Genomic DNA, 25,894 nt, shown 5'->3' on the forward strand with positions numbered 1-25,894 from the left:
CCAGTATAACTTCCTGAGCCTAACTTGAGTTTGAGGAGGCCCAGTGTAACTTCCTAAGCTTAACTTGAGCTTGGTGAGGCCCAGTGTAACTTCCTGAGCCTAAATTGAGTTTAGAGAGGAATGACTCACCACAACCTGACCTAGGCTGGCCTCTGCCCAGTCACTGCTGATGTGGCACGATATTATTGGCCCTTATTCCTCACTCCACCTCACCCCACCCCAAGACTCCAGCCCACTACCTTAACCCTATATAAGTTCCTGCCCTGATGCAATAAAGTGAGTGCTTTGACAGACTCCCAACTCAGTGTGTGTTTCTCCCCAGTGGCCAGCGGGGAGGTCTGGGTCATCAACACTCACCATCCTGCTCAGCCCCAGGGAGAGACCAGTGGAACTGGCTCTGCCTCAGCCCTATCTGCTGGAGAACCCTGCAATGGTAGATCTATTTATGACTTTTCATGTAACCTCCACCCTGATTTCAATCAGTGTGATTATACCAGATAGATTTCTCTGCCACTAGCAATGAGTAAGCGTTCCTCTTTTCCCACTTCCAAGTCAACGTTTGTCATCATTTGTTTTTTTGATTTTTAATATAGCCATTCTAACATGGATAAGCTGAAATCCCAAAGTAATTTTCATTTGTGTTTCCTTGATGGTGAAGGATGTTGAGCATTTTTTTTAAAGTTTCTCAGCCATTTGTGTTTCGTCTTCTGAGAACTATGATGGTTTGAATAAAAAGACCCCTATTGGCTCATAGATTTTAATGCTTAGCCATCAGGGAGTGGAATTGCTTGAAAGGATTAGAAAGATTAGGTGTGGGCTTGTTGAAAGAGGTGTTTTGCTGGGGATAGGATTTGAGGTTTCAAAACCCCAAGCCAGACCCAGTGTCTCTATTTCTCTTTATACTTGCAGATCAGAATGTAGAACTCTCAGCTACTTCTCCAGCACCACAACTACTTGCGACCATGCTCTCTGACATGATAATGGACTAAGCCTCTGAAACTATAAGCAAGCACCAGTTAAATACCTCCTTTCACAAGAACTGCCTTAATCATGGTGTCTCTTCCCAACAACAGAATAGTGTCTAGACAAAGTATCTATTTAGTTCTATACCCCCCTTTTAAATTGTTTTCTTGATGTTCAATGTTTTTTAGTTCTTGATATATTTTTGATACTAGCCCTCTACCAAATGCATAATTGGTAAAGATTTTTTTCCATTCTGTAGGCTGCCATTTTGCTGGAATGAGGGTGTCCTTTGGTATATAGGAGCTTTTTCATTTTATGATATCGTATTTATTAATCATTGGTTCTAATGACTGTGCTATCACTATCTTGTTCAGAAAGTAATTTCCTATGCTAATAACTTCAAATGTTTTCCTATTTTCTCCTCTATCAGGTTCAGTGTATCTGGTTTTATGTTGAAATCTGTGGAGTTGAGTTTTATGGAGGCTGATCAGTATGGATCTATTTGCATTCTTCTACATATAGCCGTCCAGTCTTACCGGCACTGTTTGTTGGAGATGCTGTCTTTTAGTCTCTTTGTCAAAAATCATGTAGCTGTAGGAGTGTAGACTTACATGTGGGTCCTCATTTTTACTCCAATGATGAATGTGCCTGGTGTTTACACCCATGCTATTTTTGTTGCTATATTTCTACTGTATATATTGAAATCAGTGATACCTCCAGAAGAATGTGTGTTTGTGTTTGTTTGTGTGTGTGTGTGTGTGTGTGTGTGTGTGTGTGTGTGTGTGCGTGTACATTTAATATCAGAAGCAATGAGTAATCAATTTCAACCTCTGGATGAGCTAATCTCTTCAAAATCTTTCTTATTCAATAAGACTAAAGTCATCTGAGTGCTCATTTAATTGTGAGGTTTCCAAAATTGTTGTTTTGGTTTGGTTTGGTTTTTAGTTTTTTGAGACAGGGTTTCTCTGTCCTGGCTCTCCTGCAACTTTCTTGGTAGACCAGGCTAGCCTCAAACTCACAGAGATCCACCTGCCTCTGCCTCCAAAGTGCTGGGATTAAAGGCATGAGTTACCACCTGTCTCTTAGTTGTTTTCTTAAAGAGTCATATAGTTTTATGTGTGCAGAAGTTTTGCCTCAATCTATCTATGCACCATGTGTGTGTCGTTCCTGTAGCAGCCAGAAGAGGGCATTAGATTCTCTGAAACTGGAGTTACATATGGTTGAAAGCTGCCATGTAGGTTCTGGGAATCAAACCAAGTCTTCTGCAAGAGCAGCAACTGCTCCTAACTCCTGAGTCATCTCTCTAGCCCTGCTTAGCTATTTATATATGTTAAAAAAAAAACAAGAGAAATCAAAATCATTGCAGACATTTATTTTAGGAAAACAACAAACTAACAATATATATTGGGAGAGGGACTAAATCAAGAACATTTCTTAAGTACTTAGCATTTATTTTAATCATATCTACCTGTGTATATGCAATACTCAGAATGCTGAACACAGGCCCAGGTGCCCAAGGGTTCTGAATCATCCAAAAATCGCCTTTTATTTCCCCCCATTTCAGTTTCATTTTAAGTTGATTAACAAGAGTTAAGAACTACAAGAATTCTGAATGCCTCTTGACAACTGTTACACTAATCAGGAGTTTGCTCACCCCAAGTGTTTGGATTTATAGTAGAGTTACTCTAAATGGGAGAGCTGATTTTTAGGATAGTGAGCCAGCCAGCGAGTGTGTCTACTACAGCAGGCAACAATTCCCAACTACTGGTACAGGAGGAATTTTTCCAGTGGCTCTGGAAGCCCTAGCCGAGAGATGGCTTGAGGACATGCACGGCCCAAGCACTTCCGGACACACAGGCGGCAGAGCTGGGAAAGAGCAGGTGGACCTGGGAGAGGGAATAAAAAATGGCATGAGCCTCACGGTGGGCTGGAAAAGGAGATTTGACTACTGTAAGCTTAGCTGAATGGGATAGGAATTACCAAATGATGTTAGGTGCTCCCAGCAGAGGAGTCTGCACTGCCCTTTTGTAAAGGGCATCCTTTCTTGAGCCTTCAGCAGTGACTGTGTTATTGAACACAGGCTCGGAAAAAGTGTGGATCGACGGCAAGTCTATCTCACTCACGATTGCCTGTGCTAATGGACGTGATAGGCTGGCTGAAGTAAAAAGCACTGGGGTTCAGAGCCCTACGAGAGCTTCAGGACAGAGGGCCAACAGAAGAGAGGGTGGGAGCAGGAAGTGGCACCTCTGTGGTCACACAGCCAATGCGAGGAGCTGAACCAAGGACCAAAGTGTTTTCAACGTCCTCCGGGGCCTTCCAGTACAAACTCCCTATGCGGTAAACCTGGTTCTCAGCCCCCACCTGAAAGGGCCCTCTGTTCCACCTCAGTAGATATGTAAAAAGGACTCTAATCACTTCGATCCTCTTGGTCCCTGAATTTCAGTCTCTTGGAATCTACTTATAAAGGGACATTTATATTATCCCATTATTTCTTCACCTGTCTATCAACAAAGACTTCCTCACCCGGCTCTAATTACTCACTGGCTTGTACAAATCCTCATTGTAGGTAAAGCCCTACTGCAGTGGCATTATGAAAACCAGGAAAAAAGAGCAGACTACACATGCAAACAGCCTGAGGCCACTCAAGATTGCTGTGGACAAGGAACAGGCAACCGAGAGCTGTTCAGAGAAGCAAACCCTCACCTTTAGATAAAAAGCTGAGGATTGAGAATGACAAAGAGCCCTACCCAGTGCCCCTCAAATCCGAGGCAAGCCTTACCTCAGAAACTAAGTAGCTAAGTAGAACACAGTAATACAACAAACTGGCCAGTTCTCTCTGAGAAGCTCAAAATTAATGTGTGTGTTTATGAAGCTCGAGGAGAGAGGAGCTTGCTAATAAGGAATGCAAGTAAACCCTGAGCCTGAAAACACTCCCAGTTGGGGGTGGCGGGGAGAAGAAAAGAAAAGCTATATTCTCATCGAGCAGTTGCAAAAATACTTTCCAAACCAGCATCTGGTAAGCAAGGCCACTATCCCTCGAGTGGCGTTTCAAATAAAAGAGCATTTACTGATGGCCTAGGCATCAAGACTACTATGGATCCGGGCTAGTTAAAGGAGGGGAGCCTGCTAAATATACAGAGCTTAGGACCCCGCTTAGACTGCCTTGATCAAAACATGGATTTTAGTAAAGGGCCCCAGGTGGTTTATTTGCACAGTAGGTTTTTTTTTGTTTTTGTTTTTGTTTTGGGTTTTTCAAGACAGGGTTTCTCTGTGACTTTGGAGCCTGTCCTGGAACTAGCTCTGTAGACCAGGCTGGCCTCAAACTCACAGAGACCCTCTTGCCTACCTCTGCCTCCCGAGTGCTGGGATTAAAGGCGTGCGCCACCACTGCCCAGCGTACAGTAGGTTTTTTTTTAAGCACTGATGAAAAACTAGTTCCAAAACAATAAAGCAACCATTTCATTGGGCCAGACACCGGCCTTCGGAGTGATTTCACAAAACCTGAGAGCCCTTGCTATGTAAATTGTTTCAGGAGATTTGGGTTCGGGTCTTGGAACTTTAAGAGTGCTCTTTCTAGCAGCAAATGACTTGCTTAGCATCCTAGGGCTTCTTCCTAGTAGGTGTGTGACCTTCTGGAAGCCGACTCCTCTATGCTTCACCTTTCTCATGCATAGCTCTCCTTCACGTCTCTATTCATACGGATAGCATAAGTTTCCATGAGGTTCTCAGTGCTTCCAAGAATTCAGTGAGGTTAGTCCTCTGTTAAGGAGGCCATGGTGCTACTGGGGGATTTGAGCTAATGAGACCACAAGCTATATACTTGGCCGTTATTGATGCTCCTTATGCAGCATGTGAGTTATTTCTAATTTGCCCACGAGCAGCCTCCTAGTGTTACAAAGCCGACCTTTGATGTATTCACTTGTGGCCTTTTCCTATGATGAACAGGACTCTTGGTTCATTTCAAGGTTGCTGATTATTTTCTTGTAGTAGAAAATAAAATGCAACAATAAACACAGAGTGTAAAAGAAAAGTCCTAGGACACGCTACAGTGCATCCAGGACTTGTCCCTTCCCACAGTACCATCCCGAACTATAAGGAAAAGGGGAAAACGGGGACTAGTCTAGGGATGAGACAGGTCTAAGCACGCTTAGGGAGCAGAAGTAAATACCCTACCCGGCTCTTACCTTCATGGAGCAGGAGCGCCTGCGCCACACTGCTTTTGGGAGCAGCAAGATCAAGGGCAGTTTTGCCCTGCGAGTTTCTGAGTCTCAGGTTGGCCCCGTACTCAGTGAGCAGGTTGATGACCTGCACACTGGACTGCCTCGCTGCAGCATGCAGTGGGGTATCCAGCCACCGGCCATGGTCAACACTGGCTCCTTAAGAGAGCAGATGATCACAATCAGTGCTGCTTGTGAGTGTAAGACACATGAGCTATTATTGTATATAAAGGCATTTTACTAGCTGTCCGTGTGTGTCTGTGTATCAATGTAGACATGCATGCATAATTAATTGGAAAAAAAAAGCATCTTACACGCCATGGCGTATTTAACCAACCTCGGAGACTATGTGACTTAAACCTAGAACCTCCGCAATTGGGAAAGATTACTCCCAAGCAGTTTGGAGAAAAATGAAGTTAGATGCTTTCATACACACACACACACACACACACGCACACGCACGCATGCGTGCACACATACACAAATTGTAACAAAAGCAAAATATTTGAAGTTCCTGTTACATAGTTATTTGGGGGACTTTTTAGTAAAAGAGAGAAAGAAACTTGTTTAGCATTTATATTATTGGAAACTCAAAAAAGATTTCCAAAATCAATATAAAATAGTAAATGAAGGAATAAAATAAATAATAAAAAACATCTTGGAGATCAAATTTCTCAAGTAAAGGTTCTTCCTATAGCTTACAAGTTTACATCAGTAGCTAGGTGCCTTAAATCATGAATCAAAAGATAGTTTTGGAGTGTTCTACTTGTCCCTGGAATGGTCGTTTCTTTATATGACATTCTGAAGTGAAAAATGACTGCCTTAGGGGGACAGAAATGGGTCTGCTGCAAATGGTCACCGCATTCTATACTTAGTTTTCCCTTTAGAAAGGCATCTTTCTGTCAGAGTTTCAGCCCACGAAACCAAAGAGAAACCTAATGACTGCAGGGTAAACTGGAATCTAGCCCTCAGCCCGTCAGCAGCCTGTATTCCCCTGGCCACAACGGTCAATCAATTGGTTCAGAGATGGCCATGCATGCAACTCAAAGAGAGCCAATATTCCTTTTTGTTACAGCCCAACTGTTTGTGGCGGCCATATTGCCACAACCAGGGAGAAGCATCCTAGCTACATAAGGCCAGCATCAATGGAAGCAGAGCTGAGAGATAAATACGTGTTTCTCTAGATGGGCTGTGCATCTAGCTTTCAAGTGTCCAACGCAATCAGAATCTTTTCTAACCTGATAAGAATGATGAGATCTCCTGGGTAAACTGGAATGGTGGTGGTATGTGGAGGGGATGGAGTATGAGACCATGAAGGAAGCAGATGGTCGAGTTGGGGAAGGATGGAGAGGGAGAGCAATGAAAGAGATATCTTTTTTTTTTTTTTTTTTTGGTTTTTCGAGACAGGGTTTCTCTGTGGTTTTGGAGCCTGTCCTGGAACTAGCTCTTGTAGACCAAGCTGGTCTCGAACTCACAGAGATCCGCCTGCCTCTGCCTCCCACATGCTGGGATTAAAGGCATGTGCCACCACCGCCCTGCTGAAAGAGATATCTTGATAGAGGGAGCTATTATAGAGTTAGTGGAAGACCTGATGCTAGAGAACTCCCCAAGAATTCACAAGGGTGACCCCACCTAAGACTGACTCTTTGCAAGAGTGGAGAGGATGCCTGAACTGGCCTTGCCCTGTAATCAGATTGATGACTATGCTAATTGTCATCATAGAACCTTCATCTAGTAACTGATGGAAGCAGATGCCGCGATCCACAGCCAAGCACCAGGCTGAGCCTGGGAATACAAATGAAGAGAGGGAGGAGGGAATATATGAGCAAGGGAGGTCAAGATCATGATGGAGAAATCTACGGAGACAGCTGAAGCAAGCTCGTGAGAACTCACGACCTCTAGACCGACAACTGGGGAGCCTGCATGGGACTGAACCAGGCCCTCTGCATGTGGAAGACAGTTGTGTAGCTTGGTCTATCTGAGGGGCCCTGGTAGTGGGACCAGGATTTATCCCTGATACCTGAGCTAGCTTTTTGGACCCCAGTCCCTATGTGGGATGCCCTGCTCAGCCTTAATGTAGTGGGGAGGGGCTTGGTTGTGCCTCAACTTAATTTGGCAGACTTTGTTGACTCCCCATGGGAGGTTTTGCCCTTTGGGAGGAGTCAATTGGGGATGGCCTGGACGGGGAAGGTGAGAGGGAGCAGGAGGAGGGGTGGGAGGGAGAACTGTGGTTGGGATGCAACATGAATAAAAATAAATAAGCAAACAGAAAAGAATGCAATCTTTAGATTCATTTTTTAAAAAAGTCTAGCAGCTTCATCTCACTAAAACTGTTCTAACAATTACCTAGTTCTAGAAGCTTCTTCGCACAGTCGACTCTCTCATAGGTACAGGCTACATACAGAGGAGTTCCCAGCTGAGGAAGCTCTTGGTCAATGTTGACATTATTTGCCAGCAGAATCTCCATGCACTCTCTGTGACCTGGTGGAATAAATACTTTTTTATAATTATATATTATGTAACTATAATGTTTATATAATATTATATATAATAATTTATAAATAAACTCACTTGCCCAGCGGTGGTTGTGACGCCTTTAATCCTAGCACTCAGGAGGCAGAGGCAGGCGGATCTCTTTGAGTTCGAGGCCAGCCTGGTCTACAGAATGAGTTCCAGAAGAGCCAAGGCTGTTACACAGAGAAACGCTGTCTCAAAAAAAAAAATGCCCCACAAAGCCAGAACAAAAAACAACATATGAGACTAGCTCACTCCCAAAATCCCAGGTGTATGAACTGGCTTTTTGGAGCCACATTGCTGTGGTGGGATACCTTGCTCAGCCTCGATAGGAGGGGGTGGTCCTGCCTCAACTTGGTATGCCAGATTCTGTTGGCTCCTCAAGGAAGGCCTTATCCCCTCTGAGAAGTGAATAGGGGGTGGGAAGGGGGAGGTGGGGGCTGGAGAAGGGGGGGAGAGGAACTGAGATTGGTATGTAAAATGAAAAGTAGATTTTTTAATAAAAAAATATGAGAAAAAGAAACTAAAAAAAAATAATATAAAAGATAACCTCACTCAAATAGGGACTTGTTGAATATGTCTAGAATTTCAGGTCTGCTTTCCAGAATGGGGTTTTAAAATAACAGAGATTCGGGAGGCTGGAGAGACAGCTCAGCAGTTAAAACTCTTGCTGTTGCTCTTCCATAGGACCTGGGTTAAATTCCCAGCACCACATGGTGGCTCACAACGGTTTGTAACTCCAGTCTCCGGAAATGCCGGCTGCACACAGACACACACAGGCAAAACACTCATATACACAAAATAAATAAATAAAAATCTTAAAAAAAGAAGTAACAATTTTCCCCTATGTGTTAGAAGAAAAACACTTTGTTTTGGGAATCATGGCAGAAATCTGCAAACTAAAACCATGAACATGTTTCCTCCAGGTTAAGGTTTTTTTTTTCAGTACCGGGGTAACTGCAGTGAAACCCAGATTCTAAGGAACATAGCTGAACTCACTGGCTAACATGAAGCCACCACTGTACAAATGGATGGCTATAAGATGCAGAGGGATAAACGACCCCATTATTACCCACACTTAAACCAAAGCTCAGTCCCATTCCCGAGCCATTGCTAAGCTCTCATTCTCTTCTTTATCCACTCCTGTAAGAGAAGCTGTGACTTTATTTGGTTGGACTAGAAGACACAGATGGGGAGGAATCCAGTGCTTCAGGTACAGAGTGTATTCAAATGAACTTACAAACTCACGGGCCTGCTCTATGGAGACTTTGCCCAATGACAAGATAAACATGATTAATTTGCAGCATATCAACTAATTCTTCATGAAGGAGTACTTCTGAGGTACAGATGAAAGTTTGATGATCGTTTTACATGTTTCCTCAAAAGTTTTACCACTGAGGTTGGAAGGATGGCTCAGTGGTGAAGAGCACCTGCTGATCTTATAGAGGACTCGGGTTCAGTTCCTAGCACCCATATGATAGCTCACAATAGCCTACTCCTCCAGTGCCGGGGGGGATACATACATACATGCAGGCAAAACACACATACACACAAAATTTTTTAAAAAAATTAATAGCTAATATCGCTAATTAATTTAGCCAACCTTTCCTTTAGAGATAACATAATCAGAACCAAAGCATGCCTAGTAAACACATGGAAGCTGGTAAATATTTATTTCTGAATAATTCTTATCTCTTTCAGTTTTCCTGGCCGAACAGAAACTGAGCCTAGTTTGCGTTGAATGTAAACAGCCTTAAGAAGTATACAAGCTAGCCGCACGTGGATGGAAACATCAGGACCAACACTAGACCTTGATTTAGGGAAAGTGCAATCAACCCAGCACTGTCGGGTGTGCCCTGGAGTGGCTTGCTTACCTCTCTTCACCGCTTCATGGATAGGTGAAGCCAGGTAGACCTCCAGCTGGGCCTTGGCTCCAAACTCCAAGAGCAGGCTGACACAGGCCGCACTGCCGCTGCAGCAGGCGTTGAAGAGTGGCGTGGCCCCGTGAACAGTCAGTCCATTGACCTAATGTTGGGCAGAGCAAAACTCACAGTAAAATTGTCACCAAGTGCGTACTCCTGTGTGTGTGTGCCTGGAGAAATCCCCTCATGATGACGATGAGGGACTGAGAGTATTCCAGACCTCTCTAAAGGGACCAGTACTGTTAGGAGGTGTGGCCTTGTTGGAGTAGGTGGGGCTTTGTTGGAGTAGGTGTGGCTCTGTTGGAGCAAGTGTGTCATGTGGGGCTGGACTTTGAGTTCCCTGTTACTCTCAGTATCAAGGACCACTTCCTGTTGCCTGCAAGGTGTAGAGTTCTGCAGCACTATGTCTGCCTGCATGCCTCCATGTCCCAAAATAATAACAATGGACTGACTGAATCTCCGAACTGTAAGTGAACCGCCCCAATTAAATGTTTGCCTTACAAGAATTTGTTGTGGTCATGGAGTCTCTTCACAGCAATAGAAAGCCTAACTAAAACAAAAGTTGGTACCAGAAGCTAGGGCATTAATGTGATAGACCTGACCATGTTTTTGTTTGGAGAAATATGGACGTTGGGAGTTTGGATTAGGAAAGCGGTGGAATGCTTTAAGTGCTGTTTAATTGGCCATACTACTAGGAGCATGGAAGGCAGGGGTGCTAAGTTTGATTTGATGAATTGGGGGTATGGTAAGTGTTCATTGTCAATTTGGCTGCTCAATGTGGGTACTAGGAAGAAAACTTCGGGTCCTCTGAACCGCGGCTACAGCCCTGGAATTATGATTACCTTATCTGAGGTGGGAAGACCTGCCCCCCTGGGGGTGGAACTATTCCCTTGATAGAGGATCCTAGACCTCTTCAGAGTGGAGAAAGCAATCTGAGTACTACTGCACGGTGCAACCTTTGCTCTCTTCCTCGGCCTTTGGATGGCTGTAGCCAGCTGCTTTAAATTTAACACTGCCACTTCCCTGACAGCCAGAATGGACTATAACCTTGAACTGTGAGCAGAATAAACCCTTTATCTTTTAAGTTGCTTTTATCAAGGTGTGTTATCATTGCCATAGACCAGGAACTAAAACAGTTCACACTGTGTTTTATACCTAAAACTCGTTTACTTTGGTAATGTACACCTAAAAGGATGCTTGACTTGGAGCATTGAATAAAGTGTCTTTCATTGTTCTGTTGAAATTTGTTATTTATGTTTTATAATAAAATGTTTTTTTCTTTTTAAATTGATCTTATTGAGCTCTACATTTTTCTCAGCTCCCCTCCCTTCCTCTCCCCTCCCCTTCAACCCTCTCCCATGGTCCCCATGCTCCCAATTTACTCAGGAGATCAACAAAATATTTTTTAATGACCCCATCTGGATATTCACACATGGCTTATAGAGGCTGAAAAGAGGAAGATGGATAGGGCTCGACCTTCCCATTGCTCAGTGAGTAAGCACTCTGGAAGGGAGTGCCTGCCCAGGTGTTTTAGCTGAGGGACCTGGACAGACAAATCCAGCTGTGCTGGGCAGGGCTAGGGCAGGACTCACATGTGCACCAGGTGTTTTTAGCTGAGGGACCTGGACAGACAAATCCAGCTGTGCTGGGCAGGGCTGGGGCAGGACTCACATGTGCACCATTTTCCAGCAAGACCTTAGCGCAGGCCACATGACCCCCAAGGCATGCCTCATGGAGAGAGGAGACCCGGTTAATTGTCACAAGATTCACGTTGATCCCCTGCAGTTTGGAGAGAAGACAGTGAAGTGCCGCAGCCAGCGCAGCAAAGCAAGACTGCCGCCCACCGGGTTCCTGTTTTCGAAAAGCGGGTGAGGACAGTGATACTAGTGCCATATAAAATAGAGTAGGAGCCACAACCATGGGATTCTAAACATGGCACTGGGGACTGGAGAGATGGTCCAGAATTTAAGAGCAAGCATGGCTCTTGAAAAGAACCCAAGCTTGGTTCTCAACACCCACATCAGGCTGCTCACAACTGCCTTTAACACCAGCTTATGGGGGATCTGATGTCTCTGGCTTCCTAGATTATTTGCATTCAGAGAGAGAGAGAGAGAGAGAGAGAGAGAGAGAGAGAGAGAGAGAGAGAGAGAATAAAAATAAATCTTTAAATACAGCATAGAGTCTCAAAATCATTTGTTCTGATTCAGGCAATGTGCTAGGACATGGGCCTTTGAAATTTATGGCCTAAGTCCCCCTCCTCCAAGGGGGAAGAAGGAATTTAAACAAAAAAGCAAGAGAAAAAATTCATACTACAGAAAGCATGTTGAAATTTCAGCTGGGAACATGGAATATTCTAAAAGTTTGGTTTAGCGAAGGGGAAAAAATCATCACCAGACACAGTGGCACATGACTTTCATCCCAGCACTCAAGCAGAGGCAGGCGGACGGATCTGTCCCATTGGCAAATGCTTGATCTGTGTGCCTATTATTGTATAGTATATATAGTATAATACACACAGACACATAGCGCTATAGAAACTTCTCTGGTTGAAGGAGTATTGAGAAAAAGAAGTTTAAGGACAGGGCTTCAAAAGCCCTATGTACCTCACAGTTGGGGTCTTTCCCTTTTTCCTTTATCCTCCCCATATGTGACTTCCTTTTAAGAAATGAATACTTGATATTCGGTGATAATAGAAAAAGAGGAAAAGAAAGAAAAGGAAAAACCGAAAAAGGAGTGAGAAAGAAAATGGCTTAAAATGACCTAGTCCACAAGGTGGCAGCATTGTACTAGAAGCACAGCTACAGTTCAAAAAAAAAAAAAAAAAACGAAATCTCTGCACCGGAGAAGTGCCACCAAGAAGGTCATTTGTTCTCAACCTTCCCGGTGCTGTGACGACCCTTTAATACAGTTCCTCGTGTTGTAGTGACTCTGCTATAAAACGATTTGATTGCTACTTCACAACTGAAAGTTTGCTACTGTTATGAATAATAATGTAAATATCTAATATGCAGGATATCTGATATGTGACCCCTGTGAAATAGTCATCTGACCCTCGAGGGGGTTGCGACCCACAGGTCGAGAACCAGTGGTTGAGATTGACTCCTAAGCGTGCATGAGGATATGGACATACAGAAAAGACAAATCGTTTGTAAGACTTGACGTTACCCAGCTGTTGGTGACAGCGCGACAACCAAGATGGTCCTGAATTAATGCTTTGTTTGTATTTACTCAAGGTGGGTGAATGTTTTACCCACATTTAGCACATGACTTGAATGTAAAACAAGCTTTTAAAAGTGGAATATATAGGCCAGCAAGAGAGCTCAACGGGTAAAGAGACTTGCCATTCACACAATAAATAATTTTTTTCTTTTAAAAAGAGGAGTATAAGCGGCTGGAGAACTGGCTCTGTGGTTAAAGCACTTGTTGCTCTTCTAGAGAACCAGAGTTCAGTTCCCAGAACCCATGTCAGATTGCTGACAACCGCCTGGAACTCCAGCTTCAAGGCCTCCAGCGCCTCCTTCTGGATTGCAAGGACACTAAGACACACATGGCATGCGTATATACACACACAAAAAAAGAAAAAGAAATCTTAAATAACAGTAGACTATATGTTTGTCTAGTGCAAAGAGCAAAGAATTGAGTTTGAGGCAAACCAAATGAAATTCTTCTCTGTAGTGCCCTTACTCACTTAATCACACTACTAAAATAACAAGTTTCAGAGTAGTGGCGATATCATTGCCAGGCCTGCTGGTGCACCACTATAACCCCAGCACTTGGGAGGGAGGTCGAGGCACCAAGATTATGAATTTGAGGTCAGCCTCTATTAATTTTGAGACCTGTCCAAACAACACGAGACTCTGTCTCAAAGAGCAAAGAAACAACAAAAGGGGGATAGAATCTGATGATTGTTTAAAGTGCTTACATATAAAGAAACAAGCTGGGTGGCAGCAGCGCACGCCTTTAAGCCCAACACTAGCATTGGGGAGGCAGGGGCCAGCCTGGTCTACAGAGTGAGTTCTGGGATAGCCAGGGCTACACAGAGAAATACTGTCTCGGCAAAGCAAAAATAAATAAACAAACAGGAGCCCTCCATGGTAGGTCACTTGCTTAGTACATGCAGGACCTGGAGGCCACTCTCAGAGCCTAAGAAGGCCCTGTGCGGGGAGGAAAGGCAGTGTAGAGAGCCGCCTAGTGTGTGATGCCCTTGAGTTCAGTCAGAAACACAACTTGAGGGCTGGAGAGGTGGCTCAGCGGTTAAGAGCACTGACTGTTCTTCCTGAGGACCCGGGTTCAATTCCCAGCACCCACATGGCAGCTCACAACTGTCTGAAGATCCAGTTCCAGAAACACAACTCAAGGGGAGACTAGATTAGTGACAAGATCAAATAATACAAAGTCCATCATTGCTAGTAGTTCTGTTTTCATTTTTCCTCTATTTGCCTAAGGAGGCAGAGGCAGGTGCATCTCTGTGAGTTCGAGGCCAGCCTGGTCTACAGAGCTAGTTCCAGGACAGGCTCCAAAGCTACAGAGAAACCCTGTCTTCACAAACAAAACAAACAAAAGAAAAAGAACCTATGAGATGCTAAGTGCTGACGCTCAAATGGAGAGGCTTTGTTTTTAGGAAATGGCACAACTGTTAAGTTGGGAATGAACTGAGTTGGTGAAGTGCTTGTCTGGCTGGTTTGATCCTCAGTCCAGCATAAATTGGTGAGGGACATGCTTCGATTGAATTCCAGAACACGGAAAGTGCAAGCAGGAAGGTTAAAAGTTCAAGGTCATCTTGTGCTCCAGCTAGAAAGCTGAGACTAGCCTGGGATACGTGAGACTATGTCTCACAAACAAGTGGCCATGGAGATGGTTCCACAGGTAAGGGCAATTGCCGCCAAGCCTGATGACCTAAGTCGATCCCGGTCCTCATATGGGAGAAGAAGAGAACCATCACCAGTGGTCTGCTAAATTCTCACCACGGTATGCCCCCTCCATCCCTATACACACACACATAAATAGTTTGCAAAATAAAGAAGTCAATACAAAATAAATTTAAAATAAAAAATGTAAAACTGAACAAAAGTAATGAATCACTAAAAAGAGAGAGACACACACAAAATATCACTATCCCAGCTGGCTAAAAACAATTGCCCTTACCTGTGTGGGATATACTCAGCAATAAAAATACAGTGCTGCCAATAGCTAAATCTGCCCTAAGATTTATCTGATTACTAACCTATCTCAGAGCCTACTTGAAATGTGCATTGTTGAAGCGGGCAACCTCTCAGTGGTACCCAGTGATGCCCAGTTCCTAACGCTGCCTCAGTTGGGTAATGCTTTCTCCTTGAAATGTGAGCGTCAGGGAACGAAATGATGTCACTTCCAAGACTAGGCTTTAAAGAGTGAAGGGGCTAGGGAGCTGGTTCAGCAGTGAAGAGCTCTGACTGCCCTTCCGGAGGACCCAGGGTTCAGTTCCCAGCACCCATATGGCAGCACAGAACTGTCTGAAACTCTGGTCGCAGAAAATCAGGCGCCCTCTTCTGGCTCCCGAGGGCACTGCATGCACATAGTCCACAGGCATACATGCTGCTAAAATACCCATACATATACAATTAAAATAAAGGTTTTTGTAAAAATGTGACTTCCTTCTTAGGCACCCTCTCTGGAGAAAGTCAGCTGATACCTCATAACACAGCCCTGTGGTGAAGCCCCTGAGACTGTGTGTGAAAACAGATCGCCCCTCCCCCCACCATGAATCATCGCATGACCTAGCTGCCACTTCCCTGCCTGGAACCTGCACCCCAAGCAATTAGAAACTTCAAGAATCCCCGAGTGTTTGTTGTTGATTAGCTTCGCCTTGCTTTGAGGAGATTCATAGCACATCAATAGCCAACAAATGCAATCCCCAAGAGCCTGAGGTGCTCTTGTTAGCATGACATAAATTTGGGAATCCCCTTCATTGTCCTTTAGAGAGAAACTTCCTGTCAGGAAGTTTTCCCAAAGGGGAAAGGAAGTGGGCCGAAACTGAAGCAGCTCTTAGAGAAAGCAGAGGCAAGAGGAGCCCACGGTGTGGGTGGGGGCAAGATGAAGACACCTGGAACGGCAGTGCTGGGACCTGAGCACAGCTGTGGCCATCGCTAAATACAGAGATTCTAGATTAGAGCCACAGCATGGCAGCTGAGCACAGCTGTGGCCAACACTCTGAATACAGAGAGATTCTAGATTAGAGCCACAGCACAGAGGACAGAGTCTTACTTACTTGTGCAATTAAAGTTTTAAGAGCCAGCAAGCGCCCCTGGGCCGCAGCCTCGTGGAGTGGTGATCGGTCAGCCCAGCAGTCTGAAACACAAAACAGGTTTCTGGTCAAGGTCAGGAGACTTGCAGCTGTTCCTGCTGTCTACCCGCTGTGGCTCTTGAGGGGGAGAGAAGAACCTAACCTGCACCACGCTTCAGAACTTGCTGGATTCAGGGAGCTGGGCACCTCAGCTCCTGCTGCCTTTCCATGGGTAGTTTTAACATGAAATACTTTTTTTTTCAAACAAAACTAAGGGCTTGTCCCTGGTAACTCTAAGGTCAAGTGAAGAACTAAATGAACCAATTAGGTTTTTACTATTTTCCATAATATTATCTCACCTCCATCTATACCCCAAAATTCAAAGCCTATGCTTTGTAAACCTGAAGAAATAAGAGAAAAGAGACCTGAAACACGGCTCAGTGGAAGAACACTTGGCGAAGCTCTTAGTTAAAAGAAAAGGTGAAGGAAGAAAGGAAGGGAGGGATGGAGGAAGGGAGGAAGAAAGGAAAGACGGAAGGAAGGAAGATGTTTTCCTGAATTGTTTAAGTAATTTTCTCTGATTCTTTTGATAATAATGTCTATGCATTTTAATGTAAAATACCCTTTTCGGATGATATGATCCCCCAAACTTTACCCTAGAAAGTTGTGCACACGGGGCCAGTAGAGCCAGGCTGCCAAAAGCAGCCTTTGCCATAAACATTTGGACCTCAGTTTTCCTAGCTGTAAACCAGAGAGACAGTAATCTATTTGGCAGGGCTCTCTGAAGGCCAGTCTAGGATAGCCACAGAGTCAGGTGCTCAGGGCCATTTGTGATCGATTAATAAGTAGATCGCAGGGCAGCTCTCTAAGGGACAGGCTCCTCCCTGTTTTATGAGTGTATTTATTTTTCTGTAATTATTTCTCTGCCACTAAGACTGATCAGCTTCGATGGGCATTTGAGAAGTAACCACATAAGAAAAATCCCAAAGGACAATATTTTGTTTTGGAAACAGACCTGCACCAGTTTGCGAAATCTGCGCAGTTTTAAAAGTGTGGCTATCCTCTTTCCATACTGAATGGAATGTCATGAACTTGGACTTTCTTTAAAAGCAAAGGGTCCTTCTGGTCAGTGTCTTCTACGTGATCCCGATGGTGGCCAGGGTTCAGATTTCCCATTGTCCACAAACTTGTTAAAAACAAAATCTCACCAGAAATGGAAGTGTGCAAATTTAAAACACTACGAGCCTCGAGGAAACAGTGTTCTCCAGCGGATGAGATTGGAAGCCGCAAGCATTGCAAGAAGTCTCTTATGAACATTAGAGCCCAGCGCATCTCTCTCGTTAGCGGAGTCTGGTTAGAAAACTGAAGGGGGTTAACAATGTACTTGACGGGGTTGGAGTGATACTGGAACAAGTGGGAGGAAAATGTGATTTTCATAATATGTAAACATAAAAGTAAATTTATGTAGTGTAGTCACGCCCTGAGAAAATCTAAACCAGGGCATTTTGAAGGAATAGCTGACCCCAGGCTGGAGGTGTGTGTGTGTGCACGGGCACATGCGTGCGCTTGTATGTGTGGTGTGGCCTCTAACAGAAATGAAGGAAGGATGAGGAAAGACAGATGTTGAGAAGGTAGAGGATGACACAAATGGGCTTCTTCTAGTCAAATATGGGACAATTTGCCCATCAAAATAAGCAGAGAGTAAGAAAATACATGCTATCAAAACAGGAGCCCGTAAGTCCTTGCTGATATACGTAATACATCAATATGGATAATGTGCTTCTTCCTAAAATACACTAACTGAAAAAAAGTAGAATAAATAACAGGATCAGGTTCAAATTATCACTATATTAATTATAAAGGGAATGCGCATATTTTATTCTGGAAAAAATTGTACAAATAATTTTGACCAGCCCAGGTTTCAAAGAAAAAGATGGCTCAGCGGTTAAGAGCACTGCCTGCTCTTCCAAAGGTCCTGAGTTCAATTCCCAGCAACCACATGGTGGCTCACAACCATCTGTAATGAGATCTGGTGCCCTCTTCTGGCCTGCAGGCAGACACAATACTGTATACATAATAAATAAATAAATAAATAAATAAATAAATAAATAAATAAATAAATAAATAAACAAACAAACAAATAAATCTTTTTAAAAAAAGAAAAACACAAGCATTGGCAAGGAAAAAATTTTTAAAAAGTTGGCACCATGTGCCATCTGATTAAATGCCATGAGCCACAGTGTATGGCATGAGAGGGAACTCAGTGTTAAGAACATCCTATCATCCTATCCGTGCTGTTCATGCCCCCAAAGCATAACCTGACTCTTAGGAGCAAACGCTGCAGCAGCTCACACCAAGGGACAGTCAATAAATGAATTGGCCCGGAGCCAGCTGCAGAAGAGATAGGGGGACCTTTTCTAGACGGAAGGTGAGTGTGGAAGGCAAGACATAACATCTGATGCACTCTTTTGACCTGGAGTGGGACCCCTTTGCTTGAAGAGATATTATTGGAGCAGTTAGCTAAACACGAATGGAGCGAGAGACTGGGAATTCTTTGTACTGACCTTGTAACTTTTCTGTTAAAATTAATTCCAGAAAATAATTTTTAACCAAGAGAAAATAAACAAATAGATAAAAATGGTTTGTCATCTTATATGCCTGTAATGAATGTGAAATGCTTTTATAATAAAGAAAAAATACAAAGGGCTTGCTATAAACAAACATATGCTGTGTTTTCGCTCTATTTATTTCCGAGATGGCCCACAGCTGGTGAGTGTGACAGTTTACTTAAAAGAGAAGTGTTTGTCATTGTACCACCCTTCCCCCACTCAGAGTTTCCAAGGACCAACCAAAACTGTGGTGATGTGTCCTTAGAGAAGAATGGGAACTTTGTAAGATTGATGGTGTGACAGAACCAATCATGTTGGAGCAAAGCAAATCCGGTAAATTTGCATCACGTTGGTTCATAAGGGCACCCAAATTAACACCTTCAGACAAGTTTCCCTGAGAGCAGAAAATTATACCCTGTAGAAAAGGGGAGCCCAAAGCACTCTATACCAGTAAAACAGGGGGGAAAATTGGTCAAAATGGACATAACGGGGAAAATGAACTTTTAAGTCAAATTAACCGATAATTTTTTATTTGTTTTACATATAGTTTATATCTTGTGGACCTTGCTTGGCTATCCACCATGACAATGAAAAGTGAATTTCAAGACCTGGCTCACTTAGCCTTCTTTCCTGTATCCTCGTTTCATTTACTGAATACCGTAGACTTTCATACCATGTCTGGATATAAACACTAGCTGCAAATCACTTCTACGAATGAAATGGAGCAGAGTATTCCTGAATCTCCTCGTACATCTCTATTTCAGTCCTTGGCAGCTCTGCTTCAGACACGCTGGGCATGAACACAGGCCCTCAGGGGTTCGGGACAGTCTTTACCCAACCCCGTAGTTCAGAAGCAGCAACTCTTCAGTGTGCCTTTGGCATTCTGTCCTTCTAATGCTAGCTCGTCAGCTTAGTAGTCGTAAGCATTTCTACTCTAGAGGTCCGAATTTTAGAAAAAAAAATAGACTGCTCCCAAATCCCAAACTTCTGGAGCGCTGACACAACACTGCTATGCATAGAATAGAAAATTCCACCACATGAAACCCAGATTCATGTCCCCCAATTATTTTAAATATTACATGAAATTTTCATGAATGAATTTAGTATTTAAGCTAGGGTTTCCTCCCCCCAAGATAGCAAGTTTTCTCAACTCTGGGAGAAAAAAAAAAATCTGAAATCTAAAACGTCTTGGTTCCAAGCATTTCATGTAAGGGAGACTCAAGTTGTAGAGGTAACCTGTTCAAGCATAGAAACAAGACTACGGCAGCCACTGACTCCTAAAAGTATTAGCTTAGGATATCAACATGAACTGGGTTTGCCTCTGCGCAGGATCTGATGGTCATTTGCCCTGTGAGAAGCAAGAGCCTTAAGCACATCCGTTAGCCAATTCCAGACTCTCTCATAACATTCCATTATCAGTCCCATTAGACTCAAACCCTAGGCAGTATTTGGATAAAGCACACGAGACTAATGTTGAATGAAAACAGCCCTAAACAAAGAAGGCAGCACTGCGGGGTTCTGTTTCTGTCACGGAAAGAAGGAATACGCACTCACCTTGAGTATTAGGAGTCAAAAGCAAACTCAGGAGGGATGAGGGCTGACGGGGAGTGGGCATAGTAGGAGCCATACTGACAGAAGTCTCTTATGCTATGCGTGCCGGCCCTGTCTGTGTTCACTAAACCCTTGTGGACTTCTCTGTGCTCGGGTCTTTAAAATGACTCCACCCCTTCCTAAACTTGCCCTAAGCATCTCTCCCTGCTCCCAGCAGAGAACATGGCTCTCTCTGGTCCACCAAGCAGCAGAGGTCCAAGGGACACCATGTTCTTCATGGGCCTCCCACCTCTTTCTTCCAGGTGTTGGTTTCTCTGGTACTTTGTGGATGAAAAGAACCAAGGGGCAATCAGCCCCACGCACTAGGCCTCAGCATGTCACAGGATATGCTAGCATTTGTAGTGCTCCTACTCACTGTTGAAATGGAAATTAGGGCACCAAAATTAGGTTTGAAAAAAAAAATGGGTTTGGGCCAGGCAATGGCGGTGCATGCCTTTAATCCCAGCACTTGGGAGGCAGAGGAAGGTGAATCTCTGTGAGTTTGGGCCAGCCTGGTCTACAAAGTTAGTTCCTGGACAGGCTCCAAAGCTACAGAGAAAACCTGTCTTGAAAAACCAAAACCAAAAACAAAAAAAAAAATGGGTTTTGTATACGTTGTCTAAACTGAGGAAAGGAGAACAAAACAAAAACCCTCCTGATTTCTTCTGACTTTCCCTGTAGCCATCTTACAACTTGGAGACAACAGCCAGGAAGCACGAACTAGTAGCTGTGGAAAGAGCCGCATGCAATCTCCCCCCAGGAGATGAGCTGTTGCCTTTCCGATGCCACGGTCCCTGTCGAAAGTCTGTCACTATTGGGAGTCTGTCACCGTTAGAGGTGGGGGACTTTCAGCATCATGAGATCTACTGCCAAATGCTGCAGGCGTCTTCTGGGCATGTGAGCCCTGCACCACCAGGCCTGTGGCTCAGCTGCTTGCTCACCCACAGACAGCTGCTTACCTCTGCTAGCCTTTACTTATCAATGCAGTATCCTGGGATACCGATACCCCCCCCCCCGCCTCCCACCCATGATTCCAAGGTCACCTGGGTAAGCCTGTGCTGCCTGCCACCTGCCACTGCACCAAAAAAGACGGAATGGTGGCTGCCTTGGATTTCTTCCTCACTTCATCTCTGCTTTGCCACCCCATCTCCATGGCACAGCCCCAGGTTGTATATCACCTGGACAATTCACTCAGGCTATTGCCGAAGCAGATTCTTTCCCCTGATCTGATCTGCCTTTTGCCTCAAGCCCCAGTGACCCTCCCGTGAGAGAAAGGGAGAATGTTGCTATATGCATAAGAACACCCCAAAATGAATGACAACCATTTTTCATTTTGCTCCTACTAAAAAAGTCTCATGGCTTAGTAAGCATTAGAAATAACACCAAAAGCCAGGGTTCAGAACTTCAGAAGTCGGGCGGTGGTGGCACACGCTTTTAATCCCAGCACTCGGGAGGCAGAGGCAGGTGGATCTCTGTAAGTTTGAGGCCAGCCTGGTCTACAAGAGCTAGTTCCGGGATACGTTCCAAAGCTACAGAGAAACCCTGTCTCAAAAAACCAAAAAAAAAAAAAAGACCTTGTTCTGTCTTTAAGAACAATTGGTCTCTAAATACTGCCTATCCTGTGCTACATTCACTTGTATTGGGATGCTTTGGCATCTGCTTATTCCTGCTGAGAGTGTGAAATAGGTGCAGGGGATGTAGGTAGCTAAGCTGGAAAAGTTCTGGCTTTGCATGCAGGAAGCCCTGTGCGGTATAAACCAGGGGAGCTGGAGCATGCTGTACTCTAGAGAAGGAGGCCTAAGGAAGGATCAAGGTTCAAGGCCACCCTCGGCTACAAAGAGAGTTTGAAAACAGCCTCAGACTGAGTCTGTCTCAGGGGAAACAAAGTTTGAGATGGGCATTGGTGGTATACACCTGCAATCCCAGTGCTCAAGAAGCTAGCAGATTTCTGTGAACTCGAGGTCAGCCAGCCAGCCTGGGAAGTTTCAAGTCAGCCAGAGCTGCATAGTGGGACCTTGTTTAAAAAAAAAAAAGTGCAATAAGTTTGCTGTGTTCTCAACTGGAAACAAAATCGCTCTCCAGGAAATAACCTTTTCTGTCCCACTATGGATGACTGTCCCCTAAAAAGGACCTGTTAGGGTCTTCACACAACTATCTTCCTGAATCTGCCACAGTGTAGGTCGCCTTGTTTTATTCTTGTTCCCAACACAATATCTCATACCCTTCTTAGCTGCAAATTGGAGCAGATTGTAAAACATTAAGGAGTAAAGCTATTTGGCAGATCCAAAATTTTTCCATTGCTCTTAGTAAATATATAACCAAGCTCTCCAAGTACATGAATACTTAAATAGGACTCGATTCCTCCCGTCTAAGATACTCTATTTTTACTTCCTTGGCGCCCTGCCTGGGTCACAGGGCTACAAATACATTATGAAGATAGTTTACAAATATGCTCGCCCCTGATGAGGTGGAGGGAAAGTGTTCAAGAGCATTTTCACCTCTTCCCCCACATCTTTCAAACTCTGATTTGTGGCCCTGGTTTCCGGAGTAAAATTCATGACAAGCCCCCCCCCCCAATTATCTATTTAATAACAAAATCCATTTAGATGGAATATGTTTAAGTTCCAAGAATTCAAAATAAAAGCCAGTAATTCTTTTACATTTAATTCAAGGACTTTACCCCTTGTCAAATTTTAATAACAATGTGAGATGATTCTAGATGACGGCCTGTTGACAATATTTGGTCCACATGGTGTGCAATTTTTGTTCAAGCTTTGAAATCGTAGGAAGCAACATCCGTGGCATTTATCAAAGAGACCAATGGCGTGAATCTTATTTCTGAATCACAATAATGATAAGGACTTAGAATTGATGAGATTTGAAGAACACAGGGTTCGCTCGGGGCGGGGGGGGGGGCATAATGCAAATTCTGAGAACCCTGAAATGTTATAATATAATGGAGTTAAGTGGTTATTCACTAGAACATCCAGTTCTCATAGGAAGATGAAGTCTGGTCAGTGACCTGGATTAAGAAAGCTTCTTTGAACCCATTAGGAGCCAAAGAGCTGAGCTACAGGTGACCTGTGGAGGCAGAACCTCTGCCAGGAACTCGCTGTTCCCACCTGGAAACAGTCAGCAGGCACCTGAGCTACGAACCGCCCAGAGGACAGTTAGGCCACGGTTGAAGGAAGTAAAGAGGGACTTAAATAAGACAAAAGACTACGTATGTGCTGGGACAAAAACAAAAAGGAACAAAGGCAAGAATCCTGAAGAGGAATGGCCAGGAGTCAGGCAAGGCTGGCTGTCCAGTAAAAAAATCGGTCCCTTTGGGGGGAAAAAGGATTTTTGAATGTAGCAATTGGAAAAAGAACTAATGTTTTAGCTCTTCCCTTAAAATTGCTTTTTTTTCTTTTTAAGAAAAGATTCTATTATTTTACAAGCTCATATCTGCAACTATAAAATGTTCCAACTTCTAAATCCCCCACCCAATTTTATGGCTACAGCTTTGGCAGCAAACGCGGCCAGGATTCAGATTAAGCAATTTCTCCTTTTCATTTGGTGCAAATATGTTTGCATACTAGAGGAACCAAGCAATTTTGCCTCAAGCTGAGAGTCTTGTTAAATCAACTTACTGAGTAATTATCATGCATTTTCCAAACAAACCTTTGTCTGATGAATGAACCACAAAGATGACTTCTGATTTGAGAATAACACTGTCACAAATATCTTCCTGTTTTTTTTTTTTTTTCAAGACAGGGTTTCGCTAGGTAGCCATGGTTATCCTGGGACTCACTTTGTAGACCAGGCTGGCCTCCAACTCACAGGGATCCACCTGCCTCTGCCTCCTAAGTGCTTTAATGAAAGGTATGCCCCGCTATTCCTGGCTCACAAAATCCTGCTGCTGCTGTATATAGGTAACTCTAAATAATGGCAAAAGAAAAGTAACTGTTAGAATCATGCAAAAAAGAAAAAAAAAACATGCTTTGGGTATGTAACTATCAGTTTATTATAGAAAGACATCAAATCTGAGTGTATTATCATACATGTGAGAGGTATAGGACACACACATAATAGACAAATACATATACAGCACATACACACACACACATATGAAATAAATAAACTAGACTTACATGCACTAGCCTCCCCAGCACCTGCTTTTAACAGTATCTGGAAATGGGCACCATCCCAACAGCCCAAACAACATGGCTGTGCTTGAGTAAATGAGTCTCTTCAAGAGATTGGAAGTCTGGCTCCAGATTAAAATCTCATGATTAAAATACACAGCATGCTTACACAGGTTCTGAGTCCTCTAACTCCCTAACGAGTATACTTCACTATGGACCACGAAGACAGGAGTCAAGCACGGGAACAACTTTTACAGACTCTGCAGGAACTATCCCCATTAGGTTGTCCCTAATTTAACTCACAAGGATGACACATCTAACAGAGCATCAAATGCTAGGAAGTCCTGGCCAAAATTTATAAGTCAAAAATACGTTCCTAGATCACACTTCCTTTGAAGTGAAAAAGAAGCATTAATGGTTTTTTCCCCATCAGTTACATACCTCCCTGAAATGTGTGACAAATATAATCCCCAAAAGAGATCTCTTTCCACAGTCCAGGCCTTCTGACACTTCCTTCACCAGCTAGCTGAAGCATTCTGATGGCTTGCCTTAGAGTTCTTGTGTCTTTATGTAAGGCCACTGATGCCTAGCGTTTTCCAAGCTGTCTAGCGCATTGAAATCACAAAGCATGTCTATTTTGAAAGAGAATCCTGGACGCAAATTGAAACAGACACCAACTAAAGCATGATGCAATCCAGGAACCCCCGGGAACACTAAAAATACATACAGCAACTCTGGACAGTGTTTATGAATAAAGCCTGCTCCTCCTCTGTGAAGGGGCAGTCCCAGCAATGAGGGCCTATCTGCTTCAGTTACTTTGGTGCTATGTCGCCGCAATTAAGTCGAATTGTTTCTGGAAAGGGATGGAGACTGGCCTCTACAAAGCATGAGATGTTTTAGGTTTTAACCAAATCGTAGCAATTTCATAGTGGGAGGAAACCTCCATTTTTGGTGCTTTCTGTGGAGCCTCTAGTGTACAAATGGGTTTAACGAAGTTTTCCTGGGACAAATGGCCAATCAGTTCCCTTTGCAAAGGATGCCATAATAGGCATACATACAGCATGCCATACTGATTGCTTTTCAATCAAATTAATTGGTCATTTCATTTCCCAAGGAAAACCAGTCCTATTACAATACCCTTTCTTGTTAGTTTGACTCAAAGTGCTGCAGAAAAAATAATGTTATATAAGAATTCTTTTGGTTAGTAGAAAGTCTCTTGAGATAGCCTTTAGAACCCACTATTCTGTTTACTTACATACTAACTGTGACCAGACCCATCAATTTCCAAGAAAATCAAGCTGCAGATCCTTCAGCAATTGGTACAGACGTCAGTTGCTACTCCAAGTGACAGGGTACACTTTAATCTATGCACTCAGCACAAAAGTACAAGGAAAGCTTACCTTCTAGAAACACTCTTCATCTGAATTTTCAAGGAGGAATTTTGGAGGTGTTGGGAATAAATTGAAGGATTTTTTTTTTTACCTGACAGTCCACCATAGATCTCTTCTGCTATCCTAGCTGCCTCTTTTCTGTTTCCTTTGACAACATAGAAATGGGTTAGGAGAGCCAAGAAAACTTTAATTAAAAGCTTGAAGAAAAAAAATGTTGCAAACATGGTCAGAAAAATGTTTTTAAAGCCATAGAAAGCAGGACCATCTTCCATGTTGGCTTCTTCTCGGCATAGGTTCCG

The 25,894-nt window shown here is 43.6% G+C and overlaps 1 protein-coding gene and 1 pseudogene across 2 annotated transcripts; both read right to left on the reverse strand.

Annotated features, from left to right (window-relative positions):
• The window catches only part of LOC101998989, a 3,618-nt pseudogene extending 2,566 nt beyond the window's left edge, over positions 1–1,052 (reverse strand).
• Positions 1,053–2,409: 1,357 nt separating this feature from the next.
• On the reverse strand, positions 2,410–25,867 carry Asb11 (ankyrin repeat and SOCS box containing 11). 2 transcript variants are annotated; one of them, XM_005358752.3, is made up of 7 exons: positions 25,687–25,867; positions 15,864–15,943; positions 11,288–11,395; positions 9,569–9,719; positions 7,527–7,661; positions 5,148–5,339; positions 2,410–2,849 (listed from the first exon to the last, which is right to left on the reverse strand). In XM_005358752.3, the coding sequence occupies exons 1-7, from the start codon at positions 25,865–25,867 to the stop codon at positions 2,725–2,727; spliced, it is 972 nt and encodes a 323-aa protein (XP_005358809.1). In that variant the 3' UTR covers positions 2,410–2,724. The 2 variants fall into 2 exon arrangements, with proteins under 2 accessions (XP_005358809.1, XP_013206016.1); XM_013350562.1 differs by lacking the exon at positions 2,410–2,849 and adding an exon at positions 4,881–4,943.
• Positions 25,868–25,894: the final 27 nt, after the last annotated feature.

The sequence above is a fragment of the Microtus ochrogaster genome, chromosome X (assembly GCF_000317375.1).
Source record: "Microtus ochrogaster isolate Prairie Vole_2 chromosome X, MicOch1.0, whole genome shotgun sequence".
Taxonomy (NCBI): Eukaryota; Metazoa; Chordata; class Mammalia; order Rodentia; family Cricetidae; genus Microtus; species Microtus ochrogaster.

Bases quoted from the DNA above. Each gene is read 5' to 3' on its own strand.
- Asb11 (XM_005358752.3), bottom strand. From the start codon at position 25,867: ATGGAAGATGGTCCTGCTTTCTATGGCTTTAAAAACATTTTTCTGACC. The intron at 7,662-9,568 runs GTAAGCAAGCCA...TTATTCCACCAG, and splicing joins CCATGAAGCGGTGAAGAGAG to GTCACAGAGAGTGCATGGAG. The intron at 2,850-5,147 runs GTAAGAGCCGGG...TCCCTCTCCCAG, and splicing joins GGCGCTCCTGCTCCATGAAG to GTCCACCTGCTCTTTCCCAG.